The sequence below is a fragment of the Hippoglossus stenolepis genome, chromosome 23 (assembly GCF_022539355.2).
Source record: "Hippoglossus stenolepis isolate QCI-W04-F060 chromosome 23, HSTE1.2, whole genome shotgun sequence".
In the NCBI taxonomy this organism is placed as follows: Eukaryota; Metazoa; Chordata; class Actinopteri; order Pleuronectiformes; family Pleuronectidae; genus Hippoglossus; species Hippoglossus stenolepis.
Window position 1 is genome coordinate 14,039,049 of NC_061505.1, and position 13,387 is coordinate 14,052,435.

The 13,387-nt window shown below is 42.5% G+C and overlaps 1 protein-coding gene across 3 annotated transcripts in view; it reads left to right on the plus strand.

Moving 5' to 3' along the window:
* pde5ab (phosphodiesterase 5A, cGMP-specific, b) overlaps positions 1 to 13,387 on the plus strand; it is an 82,982-nt gene that overhangs the window by 25,709 nt on the left and 43,886 nt on the right. For all 3 annotated transcript variants that reach the window (XM_035148191.2, XM_035148189.2, XM_035148190.2), the window contains exons 2-7: positions 17 to 530; positions 1,931 to 2,104; positions 9,543 to 9,632; positions 10,534 to 10,605; positions 10,905 to 10,994; positions 12,006 to 12,143. In XM_035148191.2, the coding sequence (XP_035004082.1) occupies positions 17 to 530; positions 1,931 to 2,104; positions 9,543 to 9,632; positions 10,534 to 10,605; positions 10,905 to 10,994; positions 12,006 to 12,143 (1,078 nt within the window). The remainder of the gene's footprint in view (positions 1 to 16; positions 531 to 1,930; positions 2,105 to 9,542; positions 9,633 to 10,533; positions 10,606 to 10,904; positions 10,995 to 12,005; positions 12,144 to 13,387) is intronic.

A 13,387-nucleotide genomic window follows, 5' to 3' on the forward strand; every position in this document is an offset into this window, starting at 1 on the left:
TTCTCCACTTGGACAGGGAGATGGTGAATGCCTGGTTCGCTGAGCGCGTCCACACCATCCAGCCATCCGCCTCCAAAGAAAATCCTGCTCAGCAGCGGCCCAACCAGTCGTCCACAGACCCTGGTCCCCCCTCTGCCTCCACCATCCTCCCACCCACGCTCAGCCTCTTGGACAATCGCTGCCCTTCCCCGGCCACGGCCCCCGGCACCCCGACCCGCAAAATCTCAGCATCAGAGTTCGACCGCCCGCTCAGACCCATCGTGGTTAAGGACTCCGAGGGCTCTCTGACGTTTCTGAGCGACGCTGACCGTGAGACTGTCCCTCTCCGAGGTCCGGTGATGGGTGAGGGTGGTGTTGTTGTGGGTAACGGAAGCGGGTGCAGGGGGGCAGGCAGCGGGGGTGACCGCTGCGCCAGGCTGCTGGAGCTGGTGAAGGACGTGTCGAGTCATCTGGACGTGACAGCACTCTGCCACAAGATCTTCCTCCACATCAACGAGCTGATCGCTGCAGACCGCTACTCGCTGTTCCTGGTAGGAATGAAGGGCAAGGGGCTGGGAGGGGGTCAAACTGTAATTCTGGAGCACTTTGATCAGCCAGACCAGTGAGATGTAGGTCACTAGAGGAAATCTGTATGCTGCTGATGTGACAAGCTCCAGACAGTTTTTGCCGACTTATCAGTCTGTCCTGGATAGATTTCTGCCTTTGTATAGCATATTTTTCTACGTGCAACATGTCTTTGTAATATTAAACCGGATTGGGGATAAGCTCGGCTGAAAATGTTATATATTTTTCTCCTCAAAGCAACATTAAGTTGAACAGCCACCTTATAAACATACTGTGAGCAAACAGCTGCTAACTCACACATCCAGCAGACATGTGATGAATGGAAGCCCAATAGGCCTTTATCACAGCACATGTTTGGTTCTAGGGCAAGTAGGAAAAGTAGAGCTATTGCTAGCAACATTAATGATGGCTCCAGTCCGTTCAAGTGCCCCAGTAAGACATGACAGTGAGTTTGTATACCACCAACACCAGGACTCTGAAACCTAAGCAAATTCAAATGTCTCCCATTCCAAAAAAAAGGTAGTAACTCCACCAACATGCTCTTAAGCTGCTAAATTCTCCGCTATGTTCCGCAGATAGTCACTAACTGTGTGAAGCCCTGTGGCTTTAACCCGATATTTACCTGCTGCTGCTGCTGAAAACAATATGTTAGACTGCTGCCTGTCATTGTCATTACAAAACAATCCTCTAAAAGAGGTAGGAAGTTGTGGAGAACTGCAGAGTTTGGTTATGATTTGATGTTGGTTCATCATTTGCAGTGAAAACCTCCACATAACAGATGTCCTTTGGTCTATTTTTTTATAAAAATATATATTGACTGTCGCAGCTTTAAAGTATTTTTCTGGAAACATTACAGTATGTTCACATTTAATTCACAAAAAATGCACATTTGACTGTTAGTTTTTTTTATGCCTTTCAAACTTAAACAGCTGCCCACAACTGCAAACACTTACTGCAGCAGTGAGTGGGCTGGAAAATCCAAACAATTGAGCTATAAGAGGCTCAAAAGCTTTGCAAAGCTGAGGTAACCGGAGAGTTTATTCATATCACATGTGAAATATGGCTTCACATTACAGAATCAATTGGTTGTTAATTAAAAATATTGATCAGTGCAGCTTTGATTTTCTTTGTATTATTTTTCTCTGTTTCGTTAGACTGCAGTAAAAAGTCTTTTTCCTTTACAAAGGAAAACTAAACACCTCCCCTTTTAGTTTAATTAGATCTATTGGGGCAAATATTGCTCTTCCTGGATCATCAACTCGTCTGTTTCCCTGAGATGAAATTCTTCTTGTCCACTTAGTGATTGTAGTGTAGACGAACAGTAAGGAGTTTTAAAGCAGCTGTGTGACCCCGTGTGTTATCCCAGGTGGGTGAGGACAGCTCCAACAGAAAGTTCCTGGTCAGCCGGCTGTTCGACGTGGCCGAGGGAACCACACTGGAGGAATCCTCCAGTAGTTGCATCAAGCTGGAGTGGAACAAGGGCATCGTGGGACACGTCGCCGCAACGGGTCAGCCACTCAACATCAAGAACGCGTACGAGGTGAGCATTTGACACCGTTTTGTCTCCTTGCCTTCACGTTTCCAGACACGTGCTTCTCACAAGGTGGTTTTTTCTGTGTGTGCATCTGTGCACATTTGTGTGTGTGTGTGTTGAAACAGGCTTGTGTTTGCTTTGGGGTGTTTTTGATGCATGTTGCTGACAGAGCAGGTGGGAGCATGAGGGGGATGAAAGAAGGACAAGTAGGTCAAAGTGCTTCTCTGGAGGGTTCATCTTCACCCCCCCAACACACACACGCACTCCTTATTCTTCTCTTTCATTTTGACCCCAGACAGTTTGAGTGTGTTGACCTTGGGGATGATCAGGTTTCGACACCACGCCTCTCTCACAATTCAATCAATGATCAAACCAGCCTGACTTTAAAATCTGTCGCCAGTAATATGGTTTATGTTCTGCAATGGAACAGAAAGAAGCAAGATTGCAATTTAAAAGGAATGATTCTGAAACACATACACCATTTAAACTGAAACAGCTACTGTAGCTTTGCTCTGTTCAAAGTTAAACATTTGTATTTTTGTTCACTTTGAATGAACAGAAATATAAACGACCACCCAGGACAATTAGTTATTTTAGGAAAAACAGGGACAGGCAGCTTCCCCGAGTCCATTGTAAATAGAAACAAAAGCCAAAATGGAATTAGCTGGAGATTCAGCACAGAAGTGTGGAAAATGTTCCACCATGGGACTCCCACAAGATCACAAACTGGTCTTTTAAGTTTTTTGTTTGTCAAGGGACTTAAGAACCTTCAGTGGCATTGGTAGGTGTGTTCTTTTACTTTGGACAAAGCCAGGTTGTCTGATTCCCCTCTGCTTCCTGTCCTTATGTTAAGCTGCTAATAGTTACCCAGATCACAGGCATAGCCAGGAATAGTTTGTTTTTATTCGTGTGTGTGTGTGTGTGTGTGTGTGTGTGTGTGTGTGTGTGTGTGTGTGTGTGTGTGTGTGTGTGTGTGTGTGTGTGTGTGTGTGTGTGTGTGTGTGTGTGTGTGTGTGTGTGTGTGTGTGTAAGTACAAAATAACAATGCGGGCACATTTCCACCTGATATCGGGGGGGATATCGCCAGGGTGTTGATCTGAGTTCTGCCTGCTGAGAGCTGTATGAGCTGTGAAAGTGATATCTATAGAGTTTATTCTGAATTCTCCCTACCTGCAGAGGATGTTACAAATTTCCTCCCGGTGCTGCAGATGGTCAGTCTGACAGCGACAGACTGTGTGCGTGTGTGCGCGTGCGTGTGTGTGTGTGAGAGAGTGACAGTGAGAGAGTGACAGTGAGAGAGTGACAGTGAGAGAGTGACAGTGAGAGAGTGACAGTGAGAGAGTGACAGTGAGGCACAGAGTGCTGCAAACAGTTCTTCAATGAAGCAACGGTGCAAAACACTAAGTTGGAGATCTATAATAATAATAAACTTTATTTGTATAGCACCTTTCATATACAAGAAATGTAGCTCTATATACAATATATATTTTAAAAAGTGTTTAAAACATGTGTATATCATAAAGACATGTTACAATGGAATTCATAAAAGAGAACAGATTTTAAGTGACATTAGAACATGTTAAAATGACATTTAAAATAAAATGAAATAAAATAAATGCATAAAAACAGAAAAGAAAGAAAGTGATAAGAATTATAAAAGCGCAGGAGTGTTGGCAAGTGCAAGATCTACTTAAATGCTGAGGTAAAGAGAAATGTTTTAAGTTTTGTTTGTAAAGACATTTACTGAACTAGTTTCTCTGATAATTAACCTCTAATAGACTTGCTGCAGATGAGCTCAGTGTTCTATGTTGTGTTAAAATGTTTGTGTCATTAAACAATGGTGGGACCAATTCTGTGTATAGTGAATATACATACTACAAATATAGTATATATAACACACTCACAGGGTATATATATCCCTTGATAATAATAATAATAATACATTTTATTTATAGAGTGCTTTTCAAAGTACTCAAAGACACTTTACAAACGTTAAAATTAACATAAAAAGCTCCACGCTAAAAAACATATAGCCCACAACATGCATCACACATTAAAAGCAGCTCTGAAAAGGTGATTTTTGATTTGTGATTTGAACATTGTAAGATTGATGCTTTTCATGTAATATTGCCTTGTGCAAAGTGCCTTCAGATCATTTATGGATTTGGATCTATTATGAACAAATTTGAATTGAATCAACAGAGATTGAAATTGATCTGGAAAAGCGAAAAGGAAAAAAATCAAATAAGAAAACAAATAAACAAAACAAAATCTTCCTTTAAATATGGAAAAGTAAAACATAAAAATAAACCTTGTGAATTTCTTCATCTTAAATAAACAAATATCGAATATTCTCTCTGCATCAGGGTTTGTATGAAATGCTGTTAAAGTAAAATAAACACATATTAGCACTTTGAATAAAAGCTTCAATAAGATAAAAGCTAATTCATAAAATAATGGCAATACTTTTGCTATTTTAAAGAAGACTGTTCTCACACAGCTTCATTATAAAAAGCTAATAAATAATGATAAAGGTTTGTTCATGTTATATATGTAGTAGGATTAAATTGACATCAATAAGCTGGAGAAACGACCTTGTTTTGAATATTTAGCTCCAGATTGGATTTCAGGAGATCAAGGCTTTGACCATAAACCCCCCCCCCCCAGCTGCCTCCGAAAAATTAGCATCGGTGATCCCTGGTTACTACTAGTAACTGATTAAAGACAGCTAACAGAATGGATGTGGATGTAGCTTTGCCACTACTCTAAGATCGTGTGTGTGTGTGCGTGTGCGTGTGTGTGTTGTGAGTGCAACCACCCTCTGGAAGAATTATGTCCTAAAAAAGAAGCAGATGTGAGAGAGATGTTTGTCTTTGACTGAAAGAGACAGGGAGAGAGAGAGACAAAGGATGTTAGGATTAGGGAGAGGGAGCGAGTGCTGTATGTGGCCATAATTGAATGCATGTGTTTTGTTTGTGGTCATGTCAGTCTAACTAAAGTGTGTGTTTTTGTGTGTGTGTGTGTTCGTGCTGGGCTGACCTCATCTGAACTGCCAAAAATATCTTTGTCTACAGTGAATTTCAGTTTGAAAGTCGTGTTTTTGTCCAGCAGAGAATATTGACGACAATACAGACTCGCAGATCTAAAGCTTTATTTATATAAAGGGTTAAAATCTTTACGACCTTCAAACCGTCCAAGACCTTGGACAGTGGAATTTCCCACTTTTCTCTTTCATTTTTTGAGCGTTTTATTGCTGATGTTCTGTTCTGTTTCAAGTTGTTGGCAGCAGCTCTGTGAAGTTATATTGGAAACAATATAGCACTCTTTCCTACATTTGGCAGCAGTTATTTTGCGCGAGGCTGAGCTTTATTGTGAAGGACAAAGTAAATATGACGCCTTATGTCCTCAAGAGAGCCATGCATTAAAATGATGTAGTTTTATTGCAAGATGTCTACCTCTTGCAGAATCCAATATTGAAATTACCGTTTACTGGATCACGTTTCAGAGCCTTCAAATATACTTCAGTTTGACTCTTTGTGCCTACTGGTCGTGAGGTTTCAGCAGACGTATGAGTGGATGGACCGAATCATTTTAGGTATAAATTGAAGTTTGATGTATGCAGAAGTCAATAGAAAAGAATATATATTAGCGACGCACAGTGCTGTCACGTGAGTGGAAGAATTGATACTTATGCTGTTCTTATTTATTAAGTCATGAATGTAGCGGAAATCACACTGTAGGCATTGTTCAGCATCACATTTAATAGGCTTTAATAGGTCTCTTCAAAGTTTCCAAACCATTAAAATGACCATCGCTGGATGTGTCTCACTGTAGGAAGTGACCACCATGTGAACTGACACCACATTTCTCCCATGATCGTCAGCCCTTGTTGAAATCCCAGTGCGTACAGGGGCCTTCAATCTGAATTTGTTTAACCAGACAGCACGACTCCAGCCTTACAATCACCCGACATTTCTTCCGCCTCAGCTACGTGCACTCTTGACTGTGCTTCTATGTGCGACATTTCACTGAAATCAGACCTATTGTTTGAAACAAGGTTGTAGTTCCTGCTTCACTGCTTCCATGGAAATATCTTCCATTCAAGATTCAAGGCTGGTTATGAAACTGTGCTTTTATACTTCAGGGACCACAAACCGGCAGAATCGTGTGTGTGTGTGTGTGTGTGTGTGTGTGTGTGTGTGTGTGTGTGTGTGTGTGTGTGTGTGTGTGTGTGTGTGTGTGTGTGTGTGTGTGTGTGTGTGTGTGTGTGTGTTAGCTCTCTCATCAGGTTTCCTGCTGAACACAAGACAATGGTGATGATGTGACTGAGAAAGAGGGAGAGAGAGATAGACAAAGAAAAACAAAGAGAACAAGAGTGGCTGATGGGATGATGTGTGTGTGTGCACTCATCTTCTAAAGCCATGACATTTCTGGATCTGGACATTACCTTGCGTTTAACATATGATGCGTTTGCAACAGGAACATCTCTTGCGTTCAGGTGAGGGGCGGCACGTTGGTTGAGCATGCAGGAGGCAGGACATGACTTATACATTCTGCTGTGGAAATCACATGTTTTTGTCTTTTACAGCACATCCACACCAGCATCAGCATTTATGACGAGAAACTCTTGAAACTCCGTAGCAACTGAGTGCACTCATGTGTGTTTGAGTGCGTGTGGTTGCTGGTGTGTATATATCTGTGGATGTGTGGACACATTTTGGCTCAAAACTGTCATTGTGAGGTCCTCACAACTTCAGTTTGACGGTTATGACCTGGTTTTAGGGTTCAGGTTAGAATTAGGTGAGGTTAGTTTAGTTTAGGGTTAGGGTTAGGAGTTAGGGTTAGGCATTCAGTTGTCATGGTGAGGGTGAGGAGCTAAGGAATGCATAATGACGAGAAGCGTCCTCACAAGCAAAGTAAGACAATTTTCTGTGCCAACTTGTTTGTAATTATTGCTTGTATAAGTTTATGAATATACAAAATGAAATGGCAAGTGTGTGTCTCCATGTGTTTATGATGTTCGATTTTTCAGATGAGACACAGGTTTATAGTGTGTTGTTTGTGTGTGTTTGTGTGTGTGTGTGTGTGTGTGCATACATTTGTGTGCATATACAATCAGTGTTGTACACAGTCATAAAATGCACATAAAACAATGCGAGTGTAAATCAATATTAGGGCGTGTGCATCATGCTGTGCACTAACTGACTCAAATAATGCACAATAATCTTAGTGTGTATGCTGCAGAGTGCATTTGTGCAAGTGTTTGTGTGTGTGTGTATGTGTGTGTGTGTGTGTGTGTGTGTGTGTGTGCGCGTACTACGGCGGAACCTGATACTGCTTCCAGGAAGTCCATCTGCGTCATCTGAGGGACTCCCAGGCTCTCTGATTGTATCTTTAGCTTTCCATTAGTCTGCTCAGGATTACATTGATTTCAGCAGCGTAGTGAAACCACCCCCCCCTCGGCCTGTTTACATTGCTACAGCCCTCTGCTGGCCGGGGTGTTCTTATCAATGCCTTCACTGTGCTGCTTCCAAAATGCAATCTTGAGGGGGGGTGAAAAATAATCTTGCAGGATTTATCGTATCATTCGCTGAGTTTGGTTTTGATTTCACTTGATCCCATATTTCTTGGATTTTTGAAAAATGAATGTGTGTGTTTGCATGTGTGCGTGTGTGTGTAAACTTGGAAAGCTTTCTGGTGGTGAACAGATGCTGTGGCTTGTGTCACAGTGAGTCACCGTGGAACATCGGCTCCTGAAAACCCTGGAGAGGAGAATCACACCCATAAAAAGAAAGTTTAAAATTTCAAGATGTTTATTTCTTTGTCCTCCACAGTCAGACATCAAGGATATGTTGTTCCAAATATCACATGAGGGCAACTCACAATGGCAGCGTAACTGAGCATTGCTTCAATTAATGCGCGTCAGTTGACATTTCAGACATGTCGGTCGTGTCTGAGCATGTTCAGGTGCAGAGCTGTATAGGGGTGACAATAGGTCAAAACACACACACACACACACACACACACACACACACACACACACACACACACACACACACACACACACACACACACACACACACACACACACACACACACACACACACACACACACACACACAGGGCAATTTGAGAGAAGACTCTCTGCAAACAAAATCTCTCAGACACTTCATCCTCAGCCATAAAAGCAATACAGGGATACATTGTTGGTGTCCAATGTCCAAACACTAAAAAGCTGAAACAAAAGTCAATACACAATGTAAACTGACCTCCTTTTGTACTGTGGAGGTTGAGGTCTGGAATAAAACCAGACTTTCTTGTTGGTAACAGGTTAAGTATTGATGGAGGACATCATGTGGGTTGTTGATAATCTTTGATACTTTTGAGGTCTTGTTAAGTAATAAAGTTTGTTTCTGAAGCTATTTTTATCCTTCTTGTTGATTTGTTGAAATTGGGTCAACAACTTCAATCAGCAACTGCCGATAATGACCAATCCCAAACCCAGCATGGAGCTGCAGGTGGTTCTACACCTGTCCATGTCCTGGTGCAGGAGCTGTGCCCTTGGGGAACAGTGGTTGTGTCATGATTTTTCAAGTCTGGAGGGATCAACCCACAATGGGCCGGCCCCTCCTACACGGGTCAGGGGGTGAACCAGAAGCTGGACCGACATCAGCCAAAGAAACAAAAAGGACCCAGCTCACACTGGTGATGCACAATCCCGTACTCCTGGGCCAGGGCGGACATGGTCACACTGAGAACCCTGTGAGACGCACAAAAACACTGCTGTGATACAAACCTGAGGAGCCGAGTTATCTCACCACATCCAACCAGTTTTGTTTGGAGTGTGGTTTGTCTTGTTCCTCTTCTCATCGTGGTTTTATACACACAAACAGCTCCCCTTGAGTCCAGCAGATAATGGGAATGGACAGAGAGGAAACCAGTGTTTTAAAGGTCAGCCGGTGGGTGGCAGCAGCAGGAGAAACAACCCGCCTGAGCAAAACATCTCTCCATCGGCGGGTCCTTATCATGTCGTCAGAAGCCCCCTCTCCCTTTTAAACTCAACATTCACACACCAGAGAAGACGCTCGCCTCCTTGTGACTCATTACGAGTGCCATCAAAACTACAGTACGTAGGTGTGAGGCTGTGGTTTTTTGGAGAAGAGCAGAATTGGTTGCATAATGCTAACAGCTGCATGTGTGCCGCTACTACAGAGCAACAGTTTTTATTATGTAAATCGGACCTGCGGTTGTCCTGAGTGTAGGTGGTGGAGGAGGAGGTTGTTTGCATGCATGAGCGTCTGAATACGGATGAGGGCTGAAGCTGCCAGTGGCTCGTACTTTGTTCAAATGTTTGGTCCCTTTCAGTGGTGAATGGCAATGAGCACCAGGCATGATGAGAACAGTCCAAACCTGAAATGTGTGTGTCTGTGTTTTATTTCCCCAGGACCCGAGGTTCAACGCTGAGGTCGACCTGATCACAGGTTACAAAACCCACAGTATCCTGTGTCTGCCCATCAAGAACCACAGAGCCGAGGTGAGACAACACAGCTTCATCCTGTCAGGCAGTTACAGGTGTTACCCTCAACTGCGAGCACGAGGGTTTCACTTGTTGAATCCTGAATAAAAAGAACGCAAGAATATTTGTGCTTTAAATGTCGTGTAGGAAAGTGAAGGCTCATGTCAGTAATTAAATTGTCATTTTCTCAAATATATTTCATCGTAATGTATTGTTTTGAGTATTAGGGTCACTAAAAAGGAAAGAAATCTGGGATTTTGACAATAAAGTCATTATATTACTAGAATAAAGTCATAATACAACGTATTATGAGAAAATGTATATATGTACGAGAAGTAATACATTTATGGGCATAATGTTGTAAATTTACAAGTATAAAGTTGTAAATTTACAAGAATAAAGTTGTAAATTTACAAGAATAAAGTCAGAAGTTTATGAGAATAATGTCATTATATTACAAGAATAAAAGAATAAAGCCTGTCACCTGCATGAAAATGAGTGATATGGAGCATCTTGTTAAGTTATACTTCAACATAGGTCTCACAAATAATGATGTGAAAGACTATGGCTTTCTTGACGAAGGGGGGGGGGATTATACTGTTATCGTGATACTGTTAAATGATCTGACAAGCACATTATTAAAAGCATACTGGAGCACATACACTACACATTATCACTACAATGTCCAGTGATGTCATAATGTGTTGAGACTTACAACATCAGTAAGATGCACTGAGACCCAGAATCTTGTAAGGCCCCTTGTTTTCTGCAGTACTCAGGGTGTTTGCCCACTTTTCCCAGGCTGATGTCAAGCCGTGCTTTTGGCACACAGACTTGTGAAGCAGCGTGGACTGTGCTCCAGCTCCTTTTTTTCCATATCAGATCTGTGTAGAGAAACAAATTGTCCCTTTGATCGCAGGTCGTCGGCGTGGCTCAGGCTATCAATAAGAAGAGTGGGGAGGATGGTGCCTTCACTGAACAGGATGAAAAGGTTGGTAAAACTCAGCGTTTCACTCACAAGGACGACGTTTGGTTCATGTATAAAAGTCTCCAGGGGAGATACAGTATGTGTTGGGACAGTACTGTATTAATACTGTATTAGTACTGTAATAGTACTCTATTCGTACATACAGAGAAAACTGTCTATCTTCCTTGTTCCTTATATTATCTGCCATTTCTCCGTCCTCACTTCTTCCCTCTTTCCTCTCCTCTTCGTTTTCTCCCTGTAGTGCACTCTTCTCCCCGTCTTTCTACATGGTGCTCACACGTTGTTCTCTTCCTCCCTCACAGGACTTCTCAGCCTATTTGGCCTTTTCAGGCATCGTCCTGCACAACGCTCAGCTCTACGAGACGTCGCAGCTGGAAAACCGACGCAATCAGGTGGGTGTGATGGTTTATCTCCAGGTAACTGTATGTAGCACAGTTTTCTGCACATTCAATAAAGGTTTACAGAACATGAAGAAAAAGCTTGTCTTTAATTATAATTTGAATTATATACTCAACAAATACAAAAAGGTACTTGAGATTTTTCCCTTTACTTAAAAACTGTAGTCAAACTTTCAATTGGCCGTGTTGTGCTGCAGGCTCAGGGCACGGTCACATGTACACAAATGCAGACGAATGTTGTGGGTCAAAGTTCAAAGTTGAACTCCACATGACGCCGGCTGATGATTTGCCACAGGAAGCAAATATGTCATTGCACAGACTGGAAGTGAACAGGAGGCGAAAGCTGTGTCACAATTCAGGGGATGCATCCTTTGGAGACCTATTGTGTCACAGCAGTGCGACTAGACTCCTTCAATCCCCGAAAAGGATCAGGCTTCACCTCAACCGAACAGCTAACAGCAATAAGGGGCGGGACGAGCTGGTGACTCAGATGACGGAAAGCCGTCTTATTTCCGGTCTGCCTTGGTGGTCTACCCAAGGCGGTCTTTGTGGGCCGGGAAGACCACATCCTCCGAAGGACGCAGCCCCTGAATTGAGACACAACTGCGGGTTCACCTCTTCTACATTCAAGTATGTGTGACCGTGCCCTAAAGCCTCATGACATGTCCGACTGTGACGTTGGTTTTGAACACTCGACTTTATCAGGGACAGTCCTGTGGCATAAGTAAGGCTTTCTGGTCCATAGTAGACTTTTCATTCCCAAACCATGTACATGTGACAGTAGTAGCCGTTCTTAGATACTAGCTCCTTGTTTTGTCTTTGCTGGCTTAGTGTCCCTCTCTTCCCACATTCTCTCTTTGTTGCCCTTATTTAAATCTCCTTCCTGTTCCTGAGCCATGTGGCTATTTTTTCCATTTTAAAGTTTCCCAACTTGTATCGCACAGCCCTATTTCTGAAGACATGTGTATGCACGGACACAAATATCTACATGATGTATTCGTACAGGTGCTGTTGGAGTTGGCCAGTCTGATCTTTGAGGAGCAGCAGTGTCTTGAGGTCTTACTGAAGAAGATCGCAGGAACCATCCTGTCCTTCATGCAGGCACATGCCTGTACCGTCTTCACTGCGGACGAAGACTCGATGGTCAGTACACACACCCACACACTCACTCACATGCACCCACATGCACGCACATGCAAACACACGCACACACAGATATAATACCAATATCCAAATGATAAATTCTGTGCTTTTATTATGTTGATTTGTTTTTAACGCATAAATGCAAACACAAGTGGTTCCATGATACCTGAGTTCATGAGTTTGAATTCAACATTTGATGGATGACTTGCAAACAGTGCTCCCGGTCAATGCTGAGTTTATAATCATATGACATCCACTTCTTATACATAGCTTGTGTTAATGATTGTCACAGGAGCAAACAGTGGAGTTTATTTCTGGTATCTATTAGATGTTATGTGATGGCTTATGTGACAACAACCTGTGACCGTGGACATGCTCAACAGTGCTTGAGCTCCTGTCGTCTGGATGATCCGGTTCAAATGATTCAAGTGATTGTAGAGCTGTCAATAATTACCCATGTTCAACATCTTCATTAAATCATCCTTAGAACAGGGGTGGATCCAGAGCCAGGGGGGGCACTGGCCCCAGCTGAAATGTGATTGCCCCCTGAAGTGCCTCTGTCCTTTCAGTAGTCTTTAAAAACAAAAAACTCACTTAATAACAATACTAACAGCACACAGACTGTTTACCTGTGGGCAACCAAAATCTGCTCAAACGTGATTGGTCAAACTAGGAAGTGAAACCAGAATCTTTCAGCCCCCAAATCTTATCCCTCGCCTACAGATACTGCAGATTATGTACTGGCCTCATCGATTTAGTCCAGCCACAGAATGAAAACTCAATTCCTTTAAACAGACCCTTAATTATATATGTAGGCCAAGTTCATTTGTGACATTTGTGGTTGCTGCTGGTAACTGCAAGTATGTCACAAATACAGAGGATATATGTTTTGACCAGCGGGGGCAGTAAACACATCTTGACTGTGTGGGAGTTTTTTTTACAGGCCTGTAGTAGTAAACTACTGTGCAATGAGGCAGTTTGAGAATGCAATCAAGATGAATGGCTATTGTTAAAATAAAAAAAGGTCATGAGTGCGCTATTGACGTTTTTATTGTCTGAGGGCAAAAGACAAACTGATCTTTCTGTATCTGGACCCTGGTGGAGGCCAAATGTATGGTAGTGAACTATATAATAAGCAGGACAGGATTTTAGAGAAAATATGAACTGATTATAAGCCCGTATGTTTATATAAAATGTTGAATAATTGATGATTCAGTAGCAGGAACTAAGACAAAGTGATGAAC